The 22,757-nt window shown below is 38.7% G+C and overlaps 2 protein-coding genes across 2 annotated transcripts in view; both read left to right on the forward strand.

The window, feature by feature from the left end:
• Positions 1–1,978, forward strand: part of LOC127635737 (52 kDa repressor of the inhibitor of the protein kinase-like) — a 13,746-nt gene extending 11,768 nt beyond the window's left edge. Inside the window, exons 7-8 of the mRNA XM_052115970.1 lie at positions 328–1,725; positions 1,884–1,978. Of these exons, the coding sequence (XP_051971930.1) occupies positions 328–1,725; positions 1,884–1,978 (1,493 nt within the window). The remainder of the gene's footprint in view (positions 1–327; positions 1,726–1,883) is intronic.
• Positions 1,978–16,590, forward strand: LOC127635465 (uncharacterized). The gene is made up of 8 exons (XM_052115541.1): positions 1,978–2,096; positions 2,179–2,227; positions 2,491–2,534; positions 3,805–3,853; positions 4,002–5,842; positions 7,965–8,001; positions 8,829–8,912; positions 9,050–16,590. The coding sequence occupies exons 1-8, from the start codon at positions 2,001–2,003 to the stop codon at positions 13,759–13,761; spliced, it is 6,912 nt and encodes a 2,303-aa protein (XP_051971501.1). The 5' UTR covers positions 1,978–2,000; the 3' UTR covers positions 13,762–16,590.
• The last annotated feature ends 6,167 nt before the right edge of the window (positions 16,591–22,757 follow it).

Here is a 22,757-nt window from a genome sequence, read left to right on the forward strand (position 1 = left end):
ATTGTTCTAAACATTTATGACTTTGTACCGTGGAACACAAAAAGAGACGTTTGGCAGACTTTTAGGGTCAGTCACCATTGACTTTCATTGCATCTTTTTTTATTTTTCTTCCATACAATGGAAGTGATTGGTGACGGAGGCTGTCATTCTGCCCGACATCCTTTTGTGATCCACGAAGTCATTTGGGTTTTGTAAGTAAATGATGACAAAATGTAAATTTTTGGATAAACAATCACTTTAACTTGAATTGAAATAAATATTTAATTATAAGCAGGTGTGTTGATGACTTTTTGTGTTTTATTTTGTTTTACTCCAAAACCCATATAGTTCCAGAAACCAGTGCAAATGACACTACTAAAGAAGATATGGAAGAACCAAGAGAGATGACTTTAAATATGGAAACTGAGATACAGAAACTGCCCGAATGCGCAGAAACTGATAAAGAAGCTTTGAAATCTGCATTACAGGCTGCTGTCACTGCAGCCTATTGCAGGCAAAGCAGACAATCCCATGGTGATCAAGATCAAGAAGTGGAATACGTGACCAAATCTGAGATTAATGAAGTCCTTAAAGTGTGTGAGGATGTTGTCAGGGAAAGAATTCTTTCAGAGGTTGGCAATGCATTCTTCTCCATTTTTATTGACCGTGTTGTCAAGCTTGGAGAAACTGACTACTTACCCATGTTCCTCAGATTTGTTGATAGTTTTGATGTCATGCGCCTTGAGCTTATGGGATTTGTTGAGGTGACTCTGGACACAGAGGCCATGTGTGAACGACTTTTTGATGTCATAACTAAAGAGTGGCATCTGGATTTAAGCTACTGTAGGGGTCAAGCTTACCTTGGCTCTGGTGAAGTGTCCTACAAGCTCAAAGCCTTTGCATGCAAAATACAGGAGAAGTATCCACTTGCTATATGCACACACTGCTCATGTTACTCTTTCAATACTTGGTGGTCAAGGTCAGTTCCTGTCGCCACAATCGTCAGAGCAATAGATACTTTAGAGGAGATAGTGTCGTTTTTCCGCAGCACTCCTACTCTTGAGAAACAATTAGATGAAGTCTTAACCATTGGCCTGAGAGAGAGCTATGAGAAAATCCATGAGCTTCAAGGAAAATTCTGCTCCTCTTGGCTGGAGAAGCATGACTCTTACGAAGTCTTTTCTCAGATTCTAGAGCCGTTGGCAGTGTGTCTCGAAAATATTAGTAATGGCACGCCACAAAAATGGAGTTTGGCAGTATCCAACCGAGCCAAGAGACTGCTTCAGTTCATTCGGGACTTTGAATTCATTGTGGCAATGGTTACACTGAAAAATGCCTCGTCCTTCACTAGAGAACTTAGTGCAGCACTGCAGAAAGACCATTTTAGTGCTGCCTCACAGCTTTGCCAGATCAGTGGCATTGTGGCCACACTCAACCGGGTGAAGACCAACATCAAGGTTTTTCATCAAAACTGGTTTGATGAAGCTTGTGCTTTTGCTCAGAATATGGGTGTGCAGGTTAAATTGCCTGATAGTGTGACAGTTCCAAGGGACAGCATCTTGAAGCCAGGTACGTACTACAAAGACACAACTAGTGTCCCTTTAGTTGACCACCTCATAAACATGGTAAAGGACTATTTCTCTGATGACCACAAGGAGGCACTAAACCTTTTGTCCCTGGTACCGAGCTCTGTTACTATGAGCTATGTTTTTGAAACCCTCAAGTCAAAACCTCCATTGTACGTTGGTGACCTTCCGGATCCTGACAACTTTTTCACTGAGCTCAGCTGCTGGAAAGTTAAGTGGAAAACAAAAGTGGTTAGTTTAACCATACCAGAGACCATTTTCCAGACTTTGCGCCTACCACTCATGCAGTATTTTGTAAACATCAATACGTTGCTGAAGATTATGTGCGTGTTGCCGAGCACTGCTCTGGAATACTGCGGCGAAGTGAAGCGGCATACGATGTATCAAGACTACTTGAGAAACACCTCGCGTAAGGACAGATCACCTTGTTTGGCCATGCTTCAGGTGGGCACAGACTTCAACAGAGACTTAGACAGGATGGTTGCTCAATGCTTAAGGGTCACCCCAAAGACTCTGGAGGGCATATGCCTGGTAAGGATCCATATTTAAATCAGTTTTGAAATGTTTCATTTGCTTTCCAGATGTGTTTCTAATGTTCTTTTTACTCACACAGGACAAAGAATCCAAAACTTTAGTGAGGACTGCCGAAATAAAAATAGAGGGTATGTCATCCAATTTTTTGTGTGTATTCTTTAATTGTAATAACTAACATCTGAATTATTCTGTCATTTTAATGTAGCTGAAATTTAATGTTCATCTCTTGGGGAAAAAAATGTCAAAGTTTAAAGAAAATGTTTCATGGTATATTGCAATATTAATGGAATTTATCAGTGGAATTTGCAGTAATATGCTTAACATTAATGTTAATATTATCCTAAGCTGACAAGATATGATGTCATTAATGCTCTCTTTGCCACCATTCTAGATGACAATCAAGAAGATGGAGCAGAGGACAGGGAAACTCTACAGGTTTGTAAAAAGGTAACACTTTATTTTGATGGTCCAAAGTAGATATTTAACTGACTATAAGTGACTTATCAACTGGCTTGCTATAGCTAGTAAACCGTGTTTCAACAAACATTCAGTAGACTATCAATAGTCTGTATAACAGTTGCAAAATAACAGCTTATCGACTGAATTGCTATAGCTAGTAAACAGTATTTCAACAAACATTCAGTAGGCTTTCAGTAGCCTGTAAATAGATCTTTATTAATAACCTTTTAATGAACTGATGTTCTCAACAATAAGTAGGTCATTAATAGGGATCTATATACAGGCTACTGAAAGTCTACTGAATGTTTGTTGAAATACTGTTTAATAGTTATAGCAACTCTGTCGATAAGCTGTTATTTTGCTGATATTATACAGGCTATTGATAGTCTACTGAATGTTTGTTGAAACACTGTTTACTAGCTATAGCAAGACAGTTGATAAGTCACTTATTGTCAGTTAAATATCTACTTGGGAAATAAAAGTCAAAAATCAAAATAAAGTGTTACCAAATTTTATAATTGTGTTAGATTGGGATGTGTTATTAAAGGAATGTTCCAGGTTCAATACAAGTTAAGCTAAAAAAAAAAAAAGAAAAAACTGAGGTTACAGTGAGGCACCTATAATGGAAGTGAATGGAGCCAGTTTTTGGAGGGTTTGAAGGCAGAAATGTGATATTTATAATTTTACAAAATTCTTAAATCTCATTATTTGAGCTGTAAAGTTGTTTAAATTGTGATTTTTAGTAATTTTTAGGGTTTGTTGACATTGCCTCGTCATGGCAGCAAAGTTGTAAAATTGGCTTTAACTTTACACAGAAAAGGTTAGTAAGCGATTTTTATCACTCTAAAATCATATTACACGCAAATCCTGTCTTGTGGCTATACATTTGAAAAAGTGAGTATTTTTACAAATTTGCAAGCATTCACTTCCGTTGTAAGTGTCTCACTGTAACCCAATTATTTAAAAAAAAAAAAAATTAAAGAAAGGGTTAATGAATTAAAGTTATTTTATTTGTGGTAATAAATTATATGCCACAAATGCTATCGATTGAGCTTAACTTGTTTTGAACCCGGAATATTCCTTTAACAGTTCTACCACTATCAAGTTGTATATCTTGGCAAATGTTTCAACAGGGAGAACACTGCAGATTGATCTTTTTATTATTTTAGATATAAATTTGCTTCACATCAATTGTTAGTTTTATGTATTTTTCATTATTGTTCTTACGCAGTATTTCTTTTTGCAGGGCAAAGACTCCAGAATACAAGTGATGAATTCCCAGATGGCAGTCAAAGGTATGTCATTGTTTTGAACTGATCTTGCACTGGAGTCCAGGTTTTATTTAACCATCTGTATTTCAATCTTAAATGTTAGAAATATTTGTATTTCATTTTAAGTGCCATATCCATTGTCAGAAATAATGTTTACTCTTGCTTCTTGAAGGAATCATCCAAGAGGCAGCAGAGTGCATAGAGGCACAGCAACAGTCTGAAAACACAGTTGAAGTGGTGACTGAGGAGCAAAACATAAAACTTAATGTAGAGAAGCAGACTGTGGATGAGATTTGTCATTCTGAAGAGCCAGCAAACAACATTCAGAACATTGTAAAAGTCTTCAAACAGGCAGCTATGGTTGCAAGGAGAAACTGCTCATTGATCGACCTCAGTAAACAGGAGCAAGATGATGTTGTTCAGAAGCTTTCATCATGTCATTGGGTTCAGGAAGATGGGAAGTTGTTTTCAGAGGGGGAAATGCTACAAAACATTGTGAAAGCCATAAGAGAAACAATCCTCACTGAAGTTCAGGACTCACCTTTCTTTTCCATCATCATTGATAGAGCTATCTCAGTGGGTGAGGCCAAGTTCCTACCAGTCTTTGTTAGATATGTGAATGACTGCATTCCCAAAGTGGAGCTCATAGGTTTTCTGCCCTTTGATGAAAGTTCTGATGTAAATTTGCAAGCAAAGGCCCTGTCAGCCACTCTTGAGGATGAATGGGGACTTCAGATGGGCTGCTGTCGTGGCCAGTCCATCATGTGCATGGGTACAGGGAGCCAAAGTCTTAGGAAGATGGCCTTAGACTTTCTAGAGTGCTATCCGTTAGCTGTGAACACACCAAGTGAGTCTTGTGGACTTGCCTACTGGCTTTCTTTAAGCCTACAGAATGCCTCCATCACAAAGGTTCTAGACATAGCTGAGGATCTGTTACAGTTTTTTGACCAGTCACCTAGACTAGAGAGTGAGCTTGCCAAAACAATGGATGGGCTTCTAAATACCCCACGTGAAGCGCTTGCAGAGATCCCAGAGACCTGCTTGTCCAGATGGAAGAAGAGAGAAGACTTCTTTGATATTTTGGTGGACATGCTAGAGGGAGCCTTGAACTGCTTGGATTTAGTGACCACCAATCCCAGTGGATCGTGGAGTAGCAGCATGTCGCTGCATGCTCTGACCCTGTCCACAACTATCAGGCAGGCTGATTTTGTAATTCGCTTAGTGATTTTGAAGAATGCCTGTGCTCCCTTGAGGAACTGCAGCACTGTGTTTCGCTGTGGAAACCCTGCTGACATTATCTGCGAGCTTGAGAAGATTGTGCCAATAATAGATACTCTTAGCAAGATGTTGGAAAATGTCAGTGCAGTGCATTCTACCTGGTTTGAGGAGGCAGTGGATCTGGCTACTAAGGTCACAGGATTGCTATCATATCCAGAATCTGTCAGTGGCTACAAGTCACCAGAAGTGTTCTACAAGGAAACAGTGAGCATACCAGTTCTTAATAGTTTGATTGAAGAAATGAAGTTCAATTTCTCAGAGAATCACCTGAAAGCTCTAAAGGTGTTGTCCCTGCTGCCGACCTGTAACCCTCTACCCATTCTCCCAGAGTCCACTGATAAATTGCACACCATCTACATGAGTGATCTCCCTGAACCAGAAACAGCTGAGGAAGACATTAACACCTGGGCCACATTATGGAGGGAAAAGTATCAAGATGTTTCTCCTCCCACCTCCATCTCTGAGACATTGCTCCACAATGAAGCCAAAAATCTTCCAAATGTTGCAACACTTCTTAAGCTAGTGGCTGTGTTACCTAGCATTAGCATGGAGTGTGATCTTATGAAGACCACTCTGAACTCCTTGAGGACTTTACTCAAAGATGGTTTCTTCAGTAGGGGTAGTAAGAGCGACGCTGTTATGCTTCTTATGCATCGCCAGGCACTCCAGAGCCTGGACGAGGTGATTGAGAAATGCATGGAGAGTGATACAAAGAGTCATCAATTTCTTGCTCAGGTATGGTAAAATTATTTCCAGTTGACCATTTTCAGTACATCTCTTGCAAAAAATTTAAATGTAAAAGAAAATGTCACAAGTCATACAGTGCATCTGGAAAGTATTCACAGCGCATCACTATTTCCACATTTTGTTATGTTACAGCCTTGTTCCAAAATTGATTAAATTCATTATTTTCCTCAAAATTCTACAAACAATACCCCATAATACAACGTGAAAGAAGTTTGTTTGAAATCTTTGCAAATGTATTAAAAATCATACACAAACCAGGCCATGAAGTCCAAGGAATTGTCTGTAGACCTCCGAGACAGGATTGTATCGAGGCACAGATATGGGGAAGTGTACAAAAAAAATGTCTGCAGCATTGAAGGTCCCAAATGAGCACAGTGGCAACTAGGGCTGGGATAAATGATTATTTTTTAAACGATTAATCTAGCGATTATTTTTTGGATGCATCGATTAATCTAACGATTCATTTTTTCCAGTTTGATTTCGATTATCTCCCCATTAATTGACTAATAGCAATTTATACATGTTGATGTACATATCTGAATGAAAAAAATAAATGAATTCCTTAACATTGCAATATATGTTTATTGCTCTTTAAATTCCAAAATAAAAGACTATACAAGTGCAAAGTAATGCATTCTTAGTCAGAGGTAGCATTCAATAAAACCTTGAAGCCTTGAAAACACATAGTCCTAGCTTACTGAAAAAAGTGCATCTTTTAATTCTTCATTCACATAAAAATAACAACAACATATAGTAATACACTCTGCCACTCACCTTTTTCTTAAACTAAAAATTCAAGTAAAAGTGTACAAGAGCAAAATAATGCATTCTGATGTCTAGCATTCAATAAAAAAATTAAAAGGTCACCCAGCCACCCTTTCTTAGAGCTATTGAAAGAATACAGTAACTGTTGTAAACTTGGGGGCTTTAAGCTAATACAGAACGTGCTTTTCCAACAAAAAATAAATAATGAAAATAAACATTCAGAATTCAACATTTATGTTGAACGTACTGAAAAAAGTATCTTCATTCACATGCAAATAACAACTTACACTCTGACACTTTCCTTTTACCTTAAGAATACTGTGTGTGTGTGTGCACCAGCACTTTTCAGGTGCTGGTGAATTGCCGTGGTGCTAGAATGGAAGGCCATCTCCATTTTGCAAAGACGACATATCACGGAATTGTTTCCTTTAATTTAAAAGAATTCCCATACTTTAGAGGAACGAGTGCCTTGCACTTCTGATAGTCTGAGGAGCCACTGGTGTTGCTACTTCTCTCCGGCGCTGCCATCTTTGTTTTGGGTCTGACGAATCGACTCGCATATTATGACGTCGACGCGTTGTCCCAGCCCTAGTGGCAACCATCATCCGTAAATGGAAGAAGTTTGGAACCACCAGGACTCTTCCTAGAGCTGGCCGCCCGGCCAAACTGAGCGATCGTGGGAGAAGGGTCTTAGTCAGGGAGGTGACCAAGAACCCGATGGTCACTGACAGAGCTCCAGCATTTCCCTGTGGAGAGAGGAGAACCTTCCAGAAGAACATCCATCTCTGCAGCACTCCACCAAGAAGGCCTGTATGGTAGAGTGGCCAGACGGAAGCCACTCCTCAGTAAAATGCACATGACCACCCGCCTGGAGTTTGCCAAAAGGCACCTGAAGGACTCTCAGACCATGAGAAGCAAAAATCCCCAAAATAGGTGTGCCAAGCTTGTAGCATCATACACAAAAATACTTGAGGCTGTAATTGGTGCCAAAGTTGCTTCAAAAAAGTATTGAGCAAAGGCTGTGAAATATGTATGTACATTTTATTTATTTATTTTTAATACATTTGCAAAGATTTCAAATAAACTTCTTTCACATTGTCATTATAGGGTATTGTTTGTAGAATTATGAGGAAAATATTGAATTTAATACATTTTGGAATAAGGCTGTAACACAGTAAAATGTGGAAAAAGTGAAGTGCTGTGAATACTTTCCGGATGCAATGTACATGTTGCGAACATTCCTCAACATTAATATTAATACCCCTAATAAACCAAGAACAAGTAAGTGTTCCAAAAAAGTGCCCAGTTCTGTTTTAATTTCCATTTTATTTTTATATATATATAGGTAAAAGCAAGAGCCAATCACCTGAGAATGGAAAGTGGTAAGTAAATCCAAGTATGTAAAATGAAAGAAAAAGCACATTTACATTCTATACATCTTAGGGATGTTAATTATTTTAAATTATACTTAATTTTTGTTAATAATTTGTTCAGTTAATCAATTTCAGCACAAATGCATTCAGTGATAAGACTATCTATACAGTAATCCGCTGCTAGAGGGCACACTACTATTCACCTGACATCTCAGCAGAAAAGTGGTATGTTATGTACTGCATTTATGCAGCGTGTTTGGATTTGACTTAATTTCAAATATAAAAAGTGAAAAGGTACGAAAGATCCCACTATCCACAACGTGAAGTTTTTATGAACTTCAATAGCAATCTTCTATAAAAGCTATACAACGGTAATTCATTAACAGTAATCAGTTTTCAGGTTCATACTAAACATTGCTTGTATGTATTAAAGTGCACTGAACTAAGAATATTTTAAGTGCAAAATGCTAATACTTGCATTTCTTGTGTATTAATTTAAATTACGTTTTAACAGTAGGCTACATGTTCATATTATTTGGAGTGCTCCACGTGCATTTTGCAGTATTGTGGTTAAGGATTATTTGATCTGTATTTTCAACAACAATCGATTATGAAAATGTAATTTTCACAATTGACAATTGCCATCATTAATACATCTAGAAACATTTCTTAATTGATTAATTGTTGATATGTCATTTGTTTGATCTGTTGCATTTTGAATTGCACAAATGCGCCCTCAATGTATTGTAATCGTAATTGGTAGAAATAATGTTAAATTTAGAGGTGGAACTAAGCAGTTTGATTGTATTCTGACACTCTATCCTATCCATCTTTAGAGGTGATTGCCATGGCTCCACAAGAGATCACTGTGGATACAAATGGTTCCAATTATCAACATGTGGCAAAGGATGCTGTTATTGGTCAGTTATTTTTCAACTATTAAATGTTTAATATTGAATGAAAACTATTTACAATAACTAAGAAACATCGTTATGAGTACCTGTTGATAATTCTATATTTTTTTCCTTACATTAACACGTTTCATTCTTTCTTTTAGAAGTTAACACTGCTACTTCAGAGGAAATCTCAATGGAAACCAATGGCTCTACTTGTATAGAATTGGCTAAAGAAACATCTGTCATAACTCTTGAGGGCTCTGAAAAACCCGCAACTGCACTTCAGGTCATCCATGCTTGCAGCTCACTAATGATCAGCACATCTCTCCAACCAACAGAATCCATCCAAGATGCCATTAAGCAATCCACAGCAGTTGAACAAGATAGAACTGGTGAACTGATGGCTGTTCAAAATGTAAATGATGGGTCTGAAGTACTTGATCAATGTGGAATTGGTCTGACAGTAACAGAAGATCAAAGTGCATCTAATCAGTTAATGGCCGTGGGTCATGGTAGAATTGAGCAGTCTGAAATAGAACTGCAAGTTAGAACTGGTCAGTTAGTATCAGTCGATCAAAATGAAACTGATCAACCTATGGAAGTTGATGAGAGTGGAAATGAACAGTTTGTAGCACCAGATCAAGTTGGAACTGACCAGCCAGCAATAAGCGAACAAATAGTACCAGATTCATTCATGGAAGCTGGGCAAGTTAAAACTGATCAGTCTTCAGTAGAAGGCCAAGATGAAGGTTGTCACACTGTAACAGGGTTGGCACATGAAGGTGGAACTGGCCCGTTGGGATCAGGGGATCATAATGCGTCTGTTCAGCTCTCGGCAGTTGGTCATGGCGTAAATGAGCAGTTGGTGTCAGGGTATCAAAGTGAAAGTGATCAGGTTATGGAAGTTGATCAGAGTGGAGATTATCAGTCTGTTGCAGCAGATCAGGGTGGAACTGACCAACCAGTAAGTGAACAAAGTGTAGCTGAGCTGTTAGCAGTTGGTCAAGTTGAAACCGGTCAGTCTGTATTAGAAGGGCAGGATGAAGTTTGTCAGAGAGTAACTGGGCTAGGAGATGAAGGTAAGTTAGTAACAGGGGAACAACTTTTATCTGACCAACTTATGGCAGTTGATGACTCTAAAAAGGGCCAGTCCATTTTAGCAGAAAAATGTGGAACTGGAGATACTGGAGTAACTGGAGATAAAAGTGTAGCCGATCAGTTCATGGCAGTTGGCCAAGTGGAAACTGAACATTCAATAGTTGCAGGTCAGGTTGAGGCTAGTCAAACAGAAACAGCAAATGAAGATGAAACTAGTCGGTTAGTATCAGAGGATCAAAATGAATCTGAGCAGGTTATGTTTGACACTACAGATGTTCAGTGTGTAACAGCAGATCAAATTGTTACTGATCAGTTCATGACAGTTGGTCAAGATAAAACTGTTTATTCTATGGTAGAGCGTGAAACTGAGACTGATCAGACAGAAACTGATTTAGCAAATGTAGGTGCAGTTGATAAATTGGTATCAGGGGATCAAGGTGGATCTGATTCGCTCATTGTAGTTGATGATTCTGGAAATGTTCAGTCTGTAACAGTAAATCAAAATGGAACTGGTCAGTCTGTAACAGGAAATCAGAGTATAGCTGATCAGTTCATAGCAGTAGGTCAAGTTGAAACTGATAAATCTATAGTAGAGCATCAAGAAAAGGCTGGTCTGACAGAAATGGGATTAGCAAATGAAGCTGGAACTGCTCTATTAATATCAGAGGAACAGGGTGGATCTGATCAGCTCATGGTAGTTGACTCTGAAAATAATCACTCAGCAGATCAAAATAGAATTGGCCAGTCAGTAACAGGAGATCAGTTTGTAGCTGTTCAATTTATGGCAGTTGAAGTTGAAACCAATCATACTATAGTAGAGAGTCAAGAAAAGGCTGATCCGACGGAAATGGGATTAGCAAATGAATGTAGAACTGGTCAGTTAGTATCAGGGGATCAAAGTAGATCTGAGCAGATCATGATGGTTGACTCTGGAAGTGACCAGTCCATAACAGCAGATCAAAATCGAATTGGTCAGTCAAGAACAGGAGAACAACATTTTGCTGATCTTTTCATGGCAGTTGAAACTGATCGTTCTATAGTAAGGGGGCATGAAAATGTTGCTCAGACAGAAATGGGATTAGCTGAGGAAGGTGGAACTGGTCACTCAGCATCAGGGGATCAAAGTGGTTCTGAGCAGCTCATAGTAGTCGACTCTGGAAATTATCAGTGTGTAACAGCAGATCAAAATAAAATTGATCAAAGTGTAGCTGATCTATTTGTGGCAGTTGAAGTTGAATCTGAACGTTCTATAGTAAAGGGTCAAGAAAATTCTGGTCAGACAGAAATAGGATTAGCAAATGTAGGTGGAACTGGTCCGTTAGTATTAGGGGGTCAAAGTGGATCTGAGCAGCTCATGGTTGTTGACTCTGGAAATGATCAGTTTGTAACCGCTGCTCAAAGTGGAACCCGTCAGTCAGTAATAGATCAACATATTGCTCATCCCTTTATGGCAGTTGAAGTTGACACTGATCATTCTATAGTAGAGGGTCAAAATGAGGCTGGTCAGACAGAAATTCGGTTGGCAAATGAAAGTGCTAGTCACTTGGTATCAGATTATCAAATTGGATCTTATCAGCTGATGGTAGTTGATGACTCTGAAAATGACCTGTCTGTAACAGCTGAGCAAAATGTAACTGGTCAGTCAGTAACAGGAGATCAAAGTGTACCTGATCAGTTTGTGGCAGTTGGTCAAGTTGAAACCGATCAGTTTATAGTAGAGGGTCAAAATGAAGCTGGTCAGACAGAAACTGAAGTAGCGAATAGAGGTGGAACTGGTCAGTTGGTATCGGATAATCAGTGTGGATCTGATCAGCTCATGGTAGTTGATGAGTCTGGAAATGACCAGTCAGTAAGAGACCAAGTTACAACTCATCAGCCCACAGTAGAAGGTCTAGGTGGAGCTGGTCAAATTATATCATGGAATCAATGTGTTACTGATCAGCCCATGGCAGATGAATGCTGTGAAAATGATCAGACTGTAGTTAAAGCTAGAGTTGGAACTAGTCTTTCAAATACTTATAATCAGAGTGTACCTGATCAGTTTGTGTCACTGAGTCAGGATGGAACTGATCAGATTGTACCAGGGAATCTAAGTGGAATTGATCAGTCCAAAGCAGAGGATCAGTCTCGCCCCGACCAGCCTCAATTAGCTGCAAAACATGGCACAGAACAGTTCAGTTTACCAGCTCCAAATGAAACTGCATCAGTACATGCTGACCCTGATCTGCCCTCTATAACTGACCATTCCACACCTGCTTCACATGATATTACTGATCAGTCCTTGGCACATAATATTATTGATCATTCCTCAGCACCAGAAATAGAAGGCACAGACCAGTCTAAATCAACGGTTCAGGATGGTGCAAACAAAGTAGCTTCCCTGGATGGCACTGGTCCTGCACAAAGAGTTTTGACCCTCTATGATACTGCTGCCCGAGAGGAATTACTCAAAGAGCTGTGTGGCATAAAGTACTTTACCATAGTGACTGAGGAAGAGTTGGAAATTGATGGCCAAGCATACATCCCTGTAGGAATACACTACCTTGACAAACAAGATGATCAGTGTGAAAATATATTGGCCTTTATTCCCCTTGTCAAAAACATTACTTCATTTGTGGATACTCTGACCTTTGTTCTCTCTGAAAAGTGGGGTTTAAACTTCGCTTTCTGTAGAGGTCAGACTTTGGCAAGACCCAATGCTTTAGTTTCTCAGATGAGACAGGCTTCAGCTTTGCTTTCCCAGAGACTTTCTCATGCTTTTGGTGTCCTAAACCCTTTTACTCTGCAGACTTTGACAGCAAGTGCATCCTCCATAAGAGAGATAATGCATAGTTTTGAGTGCTTGGAGCAGCTGTTAAGGTGGTTCTCTGATGATGTCCAGCGACGGGTAAGGCTAGAGGAAGCTGTTGTACATTTATTTAAACAGGATGAAAAGGCCAATGAGCTGAAAGCAAAGCTAAGCAACAATCAATGGGCAATGAGTCATGAGATTCTGGAAATTTCTACAGACATTCTAGAAGCCATCATCCTTTGTTTGAATGAAATGAAGGGTGACCATAACAATGAGGCAAATGCAAAACAGGCTCAGAGCTTCCTTTCCACCATCCAAAACTTTGATTTCATCTTGACCATTGTGATCATGAAAAACATCTTGAGCCTCACCAAAAACCTATGCCAGAGTCTTCAGGGAAATTCATATGATGTGTATCAAGCTGTTAATAGCCAGCCTGATATCCTGTCCTCTCTCAGTGAACTTAAGAACCGTATTGAGACTCACCATCAAATCTGGTTTCAAGAGGCATTTGCATTGGCTTCAAAGCTGCAGGCCACAATGCATCTTTCACTACAGCCACCCGTGAATGTGCACTACAGAGAGGACATCAGTAAAAGGACCGTTGAGCACTGTATTGCTGAAGTGGAAGGGCTCTCCCAGGATATTCTGTCTGCTCTTCGCTGCTTGCTGGTTGTGCCTTATGTCATGTCCAAAGTGGAAGGATGCTGCAAGGATATTGAGTTTTTCAAGGTTTTCCAGGAGGACCTGCCAGACCCAGGGTCTCTCCAGGCTGAGCTGCAGAGGTGGTGGGACAGGTGGCAAGGCCCCATTGCATCTCACCAACACCTGCCCGACACTATTATCGGCACTCTCAAAATTTCTGACATCATGTCTTTTCCCAACATTTCAACAATTCTCAGGCTTCTGGCAGTCCTGTCCTGCTCCAACATGCAGGGTAGCTTCAGACAGGGAAAGATAACATCTGAGCTGTATCCTCTGTAGAAGTCTGACCTTAACTGCCCCCAAACAAGGCCTCCATTAGAGTGTCATACACTGCTGAATCTTCAGAACGGCTCACTGTATTTTCTAAACTGTAGATCCCATCTGCCTCTAGGTTTCAGTATGCTTTTTTTAATTAGAAAAATTAATTAGACCTGTGTACTTTAAGGATAATCACTTTATGGTTTTATACTTTTTTTTTTTTTTTGCTTTTTTCCTTTTACACAAGTGGCATGGATAAAGAGTACTGCCAGTTGGGACCAATGTCTTACCAAAATAAAAGCAAAAAGAGAAAGAAGAAAAAAAGATGCCCTTTGGGGGGCTTTACTGCTTTGTGCCTTTAATGTAAATACCCTACATAACTGAATCATCACACAGAAAAAGTCTGCATGGATGCTTTCAGATCAGACTTTTTTGAAATTTCCTAATATCTTCAGGAACTTAAAATCATGTAAATCCTCTAAAATGCATTGGGTAACGAGAACCATGTTTTATCACACTGAATTATGATGGTTGTATTATGTTGTCAAAATGTTCTTTCCCTGTATCATTATATGTGTTACAATGGTTGATTTGTTTGCAGTTTTATTTAGATGAATAGATTTTTCTGTAAACATTTCTCCCAGAAGCCCTCCTCATGAAGGAAGCATTCATATATATTTGAATAAAATAAATACAATTATTTGAAAAGAAGCAGCGTTTACATTTGAACCTCAATTAAATGCTAGTATATTTTAAATTATGTCCACAAGATGGCAGTGTTATCCTTTTATGGTTTGTCAAGAGGGCAATTACTTGTTCTTTAGCTATGCCCTAAGATCTTTTACCCAGATGAGTAATGCAAATTAGGAGCTCCAATAGTCAATTTACCATCAGAGAAGTGTTTGTGTATTCTATTGTAATATGTTATATTAAATAATTTTATAGTATTTTATTAGTAGTATTTTTTTAAATTTTTCCCCAAAATTAAGGATAACAATCTTGGTGTGGTTCACCACTTTGTTTTCCCTACTCTCCCACTGAGTCAAAGGTAGTTAATGATTAATGTGCTCACTTTTTAATGGCTTTTTTTTTAAGAGTTCAGGCTTTTCACAGTCGCTTTGGCCCCCTGTAGCCTGTCGATGATTTGCAGCCATTCTTTAACCCCTTGGTTCATGGACTGCAGATCCATCACTGTACATTGTTTTCAGGAGCAGATTTTGAGATGTCATTGAGAAGCAATCAGTCTCTTTTTTCTACGTAATCTTGGACATTTGATTCACCCTTGGGGGCTAGAGTCTTTGACCTTTAAGGGCAATTTCTTGTGCGCGGCAGTAGATGCGGTTGGAAAGCACAGGAAAATAAAGCTATTAACAAAACAATGCCACAGTAATTACAACTACAAATCAATCAAGGCCCAGTTTATTTCTTTATTGTGGCAGACGGAATCCATGGCTAGCAGTCAAGAGAAAATAAAGGAGTAGCTTTTCTGAAACTAATGAAGATTATTCCAGAGAATGTATCCATTTTCTTTTCTCCCAAGGGCTAGACTGGGATACAAGTGTCTGCCAAATATTGAAGTTACTTAAGTTTGTGAAATGGATGAATTTTTATAAAAAAGGATAGACAACATGATGGTTTGTACAAAACCTTTTGGATAATCTTGCGGTGTTGCTGATTGGAAAGTATGGTTAAACAATAGTGTCCAACATTCAAAAGATCCATATGTCCTCTCACGGGCTGCATACAATCTAGAAGAATAACCATTTTAGACCTAGCCCAAAATCAATTGCTCATTTGGTCAGTTCCCAAAAGGTATTTTTTATGTAGATGTTTAATAGTGCATTGACGAGCCAAATCCTTGCCTGTCTTTCATCAACTAATGCGTTATGCATACCACAGTGGTTTTTAATTCTCACCCCATTTTCCACCAGCAATAAATTGTAATTATTAGTGTGATTTGCCAGCCATTGCACTAAAAAGTTGCTTCCAAGATAATCCAATTTATCATGTCATCTTTAGAAATCGCATTCCCCACATGTCATATGATTGCTGAGTTTAAAGGCACATCGAGGACAAGAGTTGAAACATGCAGAGTCAAGGGGGCTTGTATCCTGTTCCTTACAGCTGCAAAATGGGTCTCTTGTTGTTCGATACTGTAAGATTCAAAGACATTGTTGCCCTGGTAAAGTTTATGGATTATAAAAATGTGTAACATTAAACACCTGACCTATCTTTAGGAATTATTGTTTTTGAATTCTCTTTTCTTTTTTTTTTCTTTTTTTGTCAGCCTTTCCAAGGCTAAGAACATGAGGCTTAAAATCCCTGGAGCCATTAACTGCAATGAAAATGCTGAAATACCTTTTCTCCTGTGTACTTGGATTAGTGCGTTTCCTCTTTCTCATTCAAAAGCACTCACTCTGAACGCTGTTTCTGTGAGTTCTTCTGGAGCATCCTCTGCTCTGATCACACTGAATATGGCTCATGTATTCCGTCTGTATACCGAAACAAAGATGCCCTCTCCCTCCTCACAGAACAAGGGTCTAATTGTGTCTGCTCAGCCCAGTGTGAAAAGTATCTCACCATGTTCTTTCTGCTCATCCACAGAGCAAACGGATCCATCTCCTCTGTTGCCTGGGCTGTTTGTAGACCGGATTATGCGTGAGTCCTCCAGACCTCTGGTTCTCAGAGACTTTTCTGTATGGCTCTCTTCCACCATCAGCTTTTGACAACCTAAATGGTGAATGCAAAGCAATATGTAATGCAGGATGCTTCTACTTGGAATGCATTTCATTTCTTAGTCTCTTAATTATGAAAAAATTTGTGATCTTGTAATCTTTAAAATCAAATATAGTGTCAAAGATGTCTGATTAAAAAGTGTTCTTTATAACAGCAACTTTCCCCTCTGTTTGGTTGTATTACATCGTCTGCTAATCTCCAAGCCAAACTGAGAATTGCCCTAATTGAACTCCTGAGCTTGTTTCCTGCTGGAAGTCAAAGCTGGGCCATGCCGTAGGACCTGTGGCGGTGCATAATCATGTCCATACTCAGCATGGTTTTAACTACACTCCTGAGAGAAACGCAGAGGGCTTAACAGGATTTTATTTCAAGGTTTCCGTGCAGGCAATGCCTAGCCAAAATCTCAAAACCACCAACAAATAACGCATTTGGTCTGAGTTATTCTGATGTTAGATATGTTAGTCAGATCCGGAAACACTGGTACACTGGTGGCCAAAAGTTTACATATTTTGCTCTTATGGAAAGAAATTGATACTTTCATTCAACAAAGTGGCATTCAGCTGATCACAATATATAGTCAGGACATTAATAACGTGAACAAGTACTATTACAATTTGATCAGAACGTCTTAAACTACTTCAAAGAGTTCTCATAAAAAAATCCTCTCCATGCAGTAATGACAGCTTTGCAGATCCTTTGCATTCTAGCTGTCAGTTTGTCCAGATACTCAGGTGACATTTCACCCCACACTTCCTGTAACACTTGCCATAGATGTGGCTGTATTGTCGGGCACTTCTCATGCACTTTACAGTCTAGCTGATCCAACAAAAGCTCAATGGGGTTAAGATCCATAACACTCTTTTCCAATTATCTGTTGTCCAATGTCTGTGTCTCTTTGCCCACTTTAAACTTTTCTGTTTCAAAAGTGTCCATTTCTTTGCAATTCTTCCCATAAGGTCTGAACTCCTGAGTCTTCTCTTTACTGTTGTACATGAAACTGGTGTTGAGTGGGTAGAATTCAATATAGCTGTCAGTTGAGGACATGGGAGGCATCTATTTCTCAAACTAGAGTCTCTGATGTTCTTATCCTCTTCATGTCTCATTCTGTCCTTGTTAGAGTCAGTTGTCCTTTGTCTTTGAAGACTGTAGTGTACTCCTTTTGTATGAAATCTTCAGTTTTATGACAATTTCAAGCATAGTATACCTTGACGAGTTTCTAGAGAACTCCGTTTCTTTTTTGCCATTTTTTGACCTAATATTGACCTTAAGACATTCCAGTCTATTACATACTGTGACAATTCAAAACAAACACAAAGACAATAAGCTTAATTTAATGACTCAAATAGCTTTCAGCTGTGTTTGATATAATGGCAAGTGATTTTCTAGTACCAAATTAGCAATTTAGCATGATTACTCAAGGATATGGCTGCTGGAAATGCGGCCTGTCTAGATTTGATCAAAAATGACTTTCGAAATAGTGATGGTGCTGTTTTTTACATCAGTAATATCCTGTCTATACTTATCAGTTGAATGCCACTTTGGTGAATTAAAGTAACAATTTCCTTCCAAAACAGGAAAATCTGTACATTATTCCAAACTTTTGGCCATCAGTGTACATCTAGACCTTAACCTGTGGGTTTTTAACCAGTTTTAATGTTTCCACTTTCTTCACAATGCTCTAACTGAACTTGAGCATACTTGAAAACTGAAGTGGACATATCCTTGTCAGATTGATATGGCTAATAGAATTCTTGAAATATCTGTGTGTGCTTTTTGTCCCTCTAATTTAAATCAAGATTATTAGGCAAGTGTGTTTTATTTGGTTGCTTTTTTGAGAATTTGAGGTCTGAGTGCCTTCCGATATATGAATAATGCCTTGCTGTTAGAGTGGAGGGCAAGTAGGATTATCCTGTGATTTGGAGTGATTAGGTTACCACTCCTGGCAGCTTTTTCTCCCTACTACTCTGCTTTCAGACTGGGGTGTCTGTAGTTCTTATAACCATCCCTGGTACTCTGGTTTCTTTTTCTTTAATCCTGCTGCAGGCTTATTGATCAAAAACAGATGTGTCGGTACAGTTTATCTATTGTTCTACTTGTTACCTCATTCTACCCTGTTAATCTCCTCTGCCTTAGTAGATCAGTGTTCATCTAGACCCAAAGCTTTGCCAAGTCTGTGCCCTTACCACCCAGACGGCTCACTCCATTCTTTCAATGGTTCAAATTCCAACCAATCGCTAAATCTTCAGAAACAGATATTCAGTAATTATAAATCTTGAAGTCAGGTGAGAGAATTTTTCAATTGATACTCTTAACCATTGTTTTATATATTCTTTTGAAATGGAATTGGACAGTACATTTGAGCTGTTTTATTTATTTATTTATTTAATATAGGTATACATGATATGTTATGATTATGGTGGTATTGTTTTGAGGCCAACGGTATCCATTCCTCTAGCTCTTGTAATGATGTACAGTGCCCTTTGATCTAGCTTTTACTAAGAATGCAGTAACAGCATGTACTCTGCCTGCTGTCTCATTTGCAATGACAGTGGTTATATCTCATCTGTATAAACCTTTATAACTTCCCCACTCTGGTTGATGAGCATCTTCTTTTGATCTTGTTTTGAGCATAAAATGCTCTTATGACAAGTACGTCCCTCATGACCGATAAAGTTGATATGATACTGATTTCATCTCATCTGTATCGCCTGTCCCAGCATTCTCCTTGGGTTGAGACTTTGATGTTGTACTCTGGGAAAAATCACCCTCTCAAATGCAAACAGGACAACACAGACACACAAGGCAATATCTGTGAGGCCTTTCATACTCCTGCTGTTTGTAGCTGTGGCTTAATTCTCCTTCCATGTTTCATGCTGGCTTGCGAACAAGCATCCATTGTTCCTCCCCCTTCACTTCCTTGTCTTTCCCACCTATTTTATTTACAAGCAGAGAGATCAAACCTCACACTGCTAAAATGCTGCAGTTACAAGCCACCGAACACTGCCCGTGCGTAAGATGGTTAATAATTAAAGATGTTATCACAATAAGAGTCATTTACCCAAGTTTTGTAATTTTCCAAATCCGTTTGCATAGAACTATATCTTGGAGACTTTGAAGTAGCAAATGTTACCAGACTCCAATAGCAAAAGACAAACGGGTGCATGTTCCCATACAGTGAGACAAGTCACTTGTGTTTTTGAAAGTACCTCCCATCTGGTACATGAAAGGGGCCATCGCCTTCAAAGAGGAGAAAGAGAGCCAGTCCTAAACAAATGGTCCCTTTCTGAAGAGCAGGTCCAAGCTTCTCTTTAAACAGTCTGACTTGGATGCTGAACGTTTTCTCTCAATGTTCTCCTGCTGAGTGTGACTGTCCCGGTGTTTTTACAACGAAAAGCACCTGAGAACACACAAACCCAGACATAAAACCATGGTCCATGCGTCTGTTGTGCACCAGAATAAAGAATGGAAAAATGTTATAATTTTGTTTTTACATAAAGTCAGAATCTTTATTGTGAGCTAGAGTGTAGTTTTTTTAATACTGTGTATGTGTGTAAACTTCCTAATATGTTCTCCAAAACAGTCAATTGTTTAGATTCAGGCCATTTGAACTTTAGCACCACCGTGCTTGCAACAGAACCAAAACCTCAAGATGCTGGCATGCTGACATTAGCTGTTTGTAAGGTCTCTCTTCGTTCAGCCTATTAAATCACAATTTGTTTTTATGAGATTGCTTAGTTAAAACAGGTTTCAAAAGAGCAGCCAAAACAAAGGTTATCCCACCTTAACTTAAATAAAATGCTTGGACATGGTGCTGCTGCCAAAATGATGCATTTCCTTTTAGTTTAAACAGCCAGTCAACGACAGACTCTCCATCATAGCACAGCAGACAGCCCCAAACAGGCGCTGCCGCCTTTTTGTGTCTTGAACAAATGGATCCTGTATTTGTCGGAGACACACAGCTGCAGAACAATGTTTCAAATCACATCGGTGTGCTTTGTTTGCACTGTGTAGATGTATCCCTGAAAGGGGTAACGATTCCCTTCATTCTTTTCAGAGTAATGCAGTCGTACAGTATACTCTATGCCAGAGCAATGTGTCTCACTTTTTCTATTACAAATCTGGCTTTCTATATAATTTCCTGAAAAAATAATTTGATCATTTCTATTATTATTACATTTTGATTTTAGCATGGAGTCAATTTTCAGATGTATAAGAAAATTCATACTTGACCATATTCTGTGATAGCCTATACATAGATTATATGTTTGTTAGATAACAGTAACCAGTTTCAGAAAGTTCTTGTATCCCACAAGCATGAATGTGAAACAACTCATGAAGTGCGTGAAAGTATATTATGTATTTGTATAATGAGTACCTGTACATTCTTTTGCAATAGGGTTTTTGCATTGAGACATTATAATTAGATTTAGCAATTAGGTTACATTACACAGTAATGAAATAAAACCTTGGGATAATAAAGATAATATGGTTATTTTGAGTGATTATTAGAATAATTACAGGTTTCAATATAATTAGCCATTAAAGGTTTAATGGCATTTAAAATTTTTGAGAACTTAATATAATGTTCAACCATTTACAAAATTGCTTTGCACTCAAAATTGTTATTAGTTTGTGATTTTAATGCAATTCCTAAGGACATGCCGCTCAGAAATAGCAGAGTTCTACCTCTGCGCTGCTGACAGTCGCTGAGACAGAAGACAGCTGTGAACAGGGCAGAGACCCGAGACATCAGGGGATGGGGGCACTGTGTCCCTGTACTCCTTCAACAAGCTTAGAATTAATGATCTGAATATCAGTCAGGGTAAATGGTGCTATGTGTTTGATGATGTCTCAGATAGAAGACAAATAGCGTGGACCAGTTGGCACAGCACAGCTGCTGCATATGATTCATAATGCAAACGCTAAATCATTAGTCTCAGTAACGGCAGTGAACTTCACACATGGATACCCATCACAAAATGTCTACAATTACTAAATCGAGTTACCGTTTCAGAGGAGACATTTCCAAAAAAACAAATTTTCTCATTCAAAGCACATGTATTTTTCTGCTCCATGCATAATTTCATTTATATAAACTGAAGTAGCTTTCATGCCCTCTGTAAACCAGATTGAGGCTATATAAGACACTCTGTGCAGGCAGATCAAAGTGGCTGTGGTGCTGATCCTAGTACGGGGAGGAATTGAGAGCCTGCGTGTTAAAACCTCAACACAGATGCGCAGGGGATGTCACAGCGTTGGTCGGTCAGTCTTCAGTCCTGTTTGACCTGATACTAAGAGTTCAAGCCCATTCACAGCTCACTGACACTAGATGCTTTTCACCTCCCTTGCAAAGTATAGTTTTCACATATTCACCCTCATAAATAAGGCAAATCAGTGTTTCAACATGCAAAGTGTAATGTGAGATTAAATGAAGACTTATATTCATGGCCAAAGTCTATTGTCTGCTGCATCCCCCCATACTTATAGTAAAACAATTCATACATTTGCTTTCCCAACACATTGGGTGGAGATTAGAGCTCCACAGGCATTTCACATTATATTGAGCTGAAACGGCGCAGTTTGGCAGCGAATGGAAAGTCATGCTTCGGCAATTGTCAGTGGAAAGTGGTACCTCTAAGAGTATCACATTAGCTCTAAATATACACCCTGGCACTTTTTCGTTATTCACCAATTTGGTATAAGTTGTGAGATGATTACTTTATTTGATTATTTCTCAAACATATTAAACTAAAATAGTTGTTCCTTTAGTTTCCAATATCATGCCTTGCTCACAAGTCTAACAGAAGTCAATGACATAAGATTGTGTGACATTTGCTGTTCCATATTGCTTATGTAACAGAACACATGAGAAGCATTCGGCAGGTCAATCAAGGTTATGGTGCACGATTTGTTGGACAGTTGATGATGAGTGGTGCCTGTGATTAACTCATGATCTCCTCAGTTAAATTAAAGTTAAGTTAAAGTGAATTAAAGTTCACTCAGTTTCTTTTTGTTTTGATATTGAGGAGCGTCAGAGCACAGACCAACCTATATTCAAACATTTGCTTTTATGTCTGTTAGGAAAAAGTGCATCATTTAAAAACAAAGCAGACATAATGTATTGCTCATTTAGTAGAAAGGATGTTGGCAATATCTGTTTTGACCTTATTATTTTAAGGCTGCACTGTGCTTCTACTAGCTTAATAGTATAACTAATCACCCAGATTTATTTATTTTTGTCTTTTCATATCCAGTGTATTGACCTTATTATGTTTTTTCTT

This window comes from Xyrauchen texanus, chromosome 43 (assembly GCF_025860055.1).
Source record: "Xyrauchen texanus isolate HMW12.3.18 chromosome 43, RBS_HiC_50CHRs, whole genome shotgun sequence".
NCBI classification, from domain to species: domain Eukaryota; kingdom Metazoa; phylum Chordata; class Actinopteri; order Cypriniformes; family Catostomidae; genus Xyrauchen; species Xyrauchen texanus.

What these genes read in the sequence shown, in the direction of transcription:
- LOC127635465 (XM_052115541.1), top strand. Translation starts at nt 2,001, where the DNA reads ATGCTTCAGGTGGGCACAGACTTCAACAGAGACTTAGACAGGATGGTT. An exon ending in GTCATCAATTTCTTGCTCAG is followed by an intron (nt 5,843 to 7,964) that starts GTATGGTAAAAT and finishes ATATATATATAG; the next exon opens with GTAAAAGCAAGAGCCAATCA. An exon ending in GGCAAAGGATGCTGTTATTG is followed by an intron (nt 8,913 to 9,049) that starts GTCAGTTATTTT and finishes TCTTTCTTTTAG; the next exon opens with AAGTTAACACTGCTACTTCA.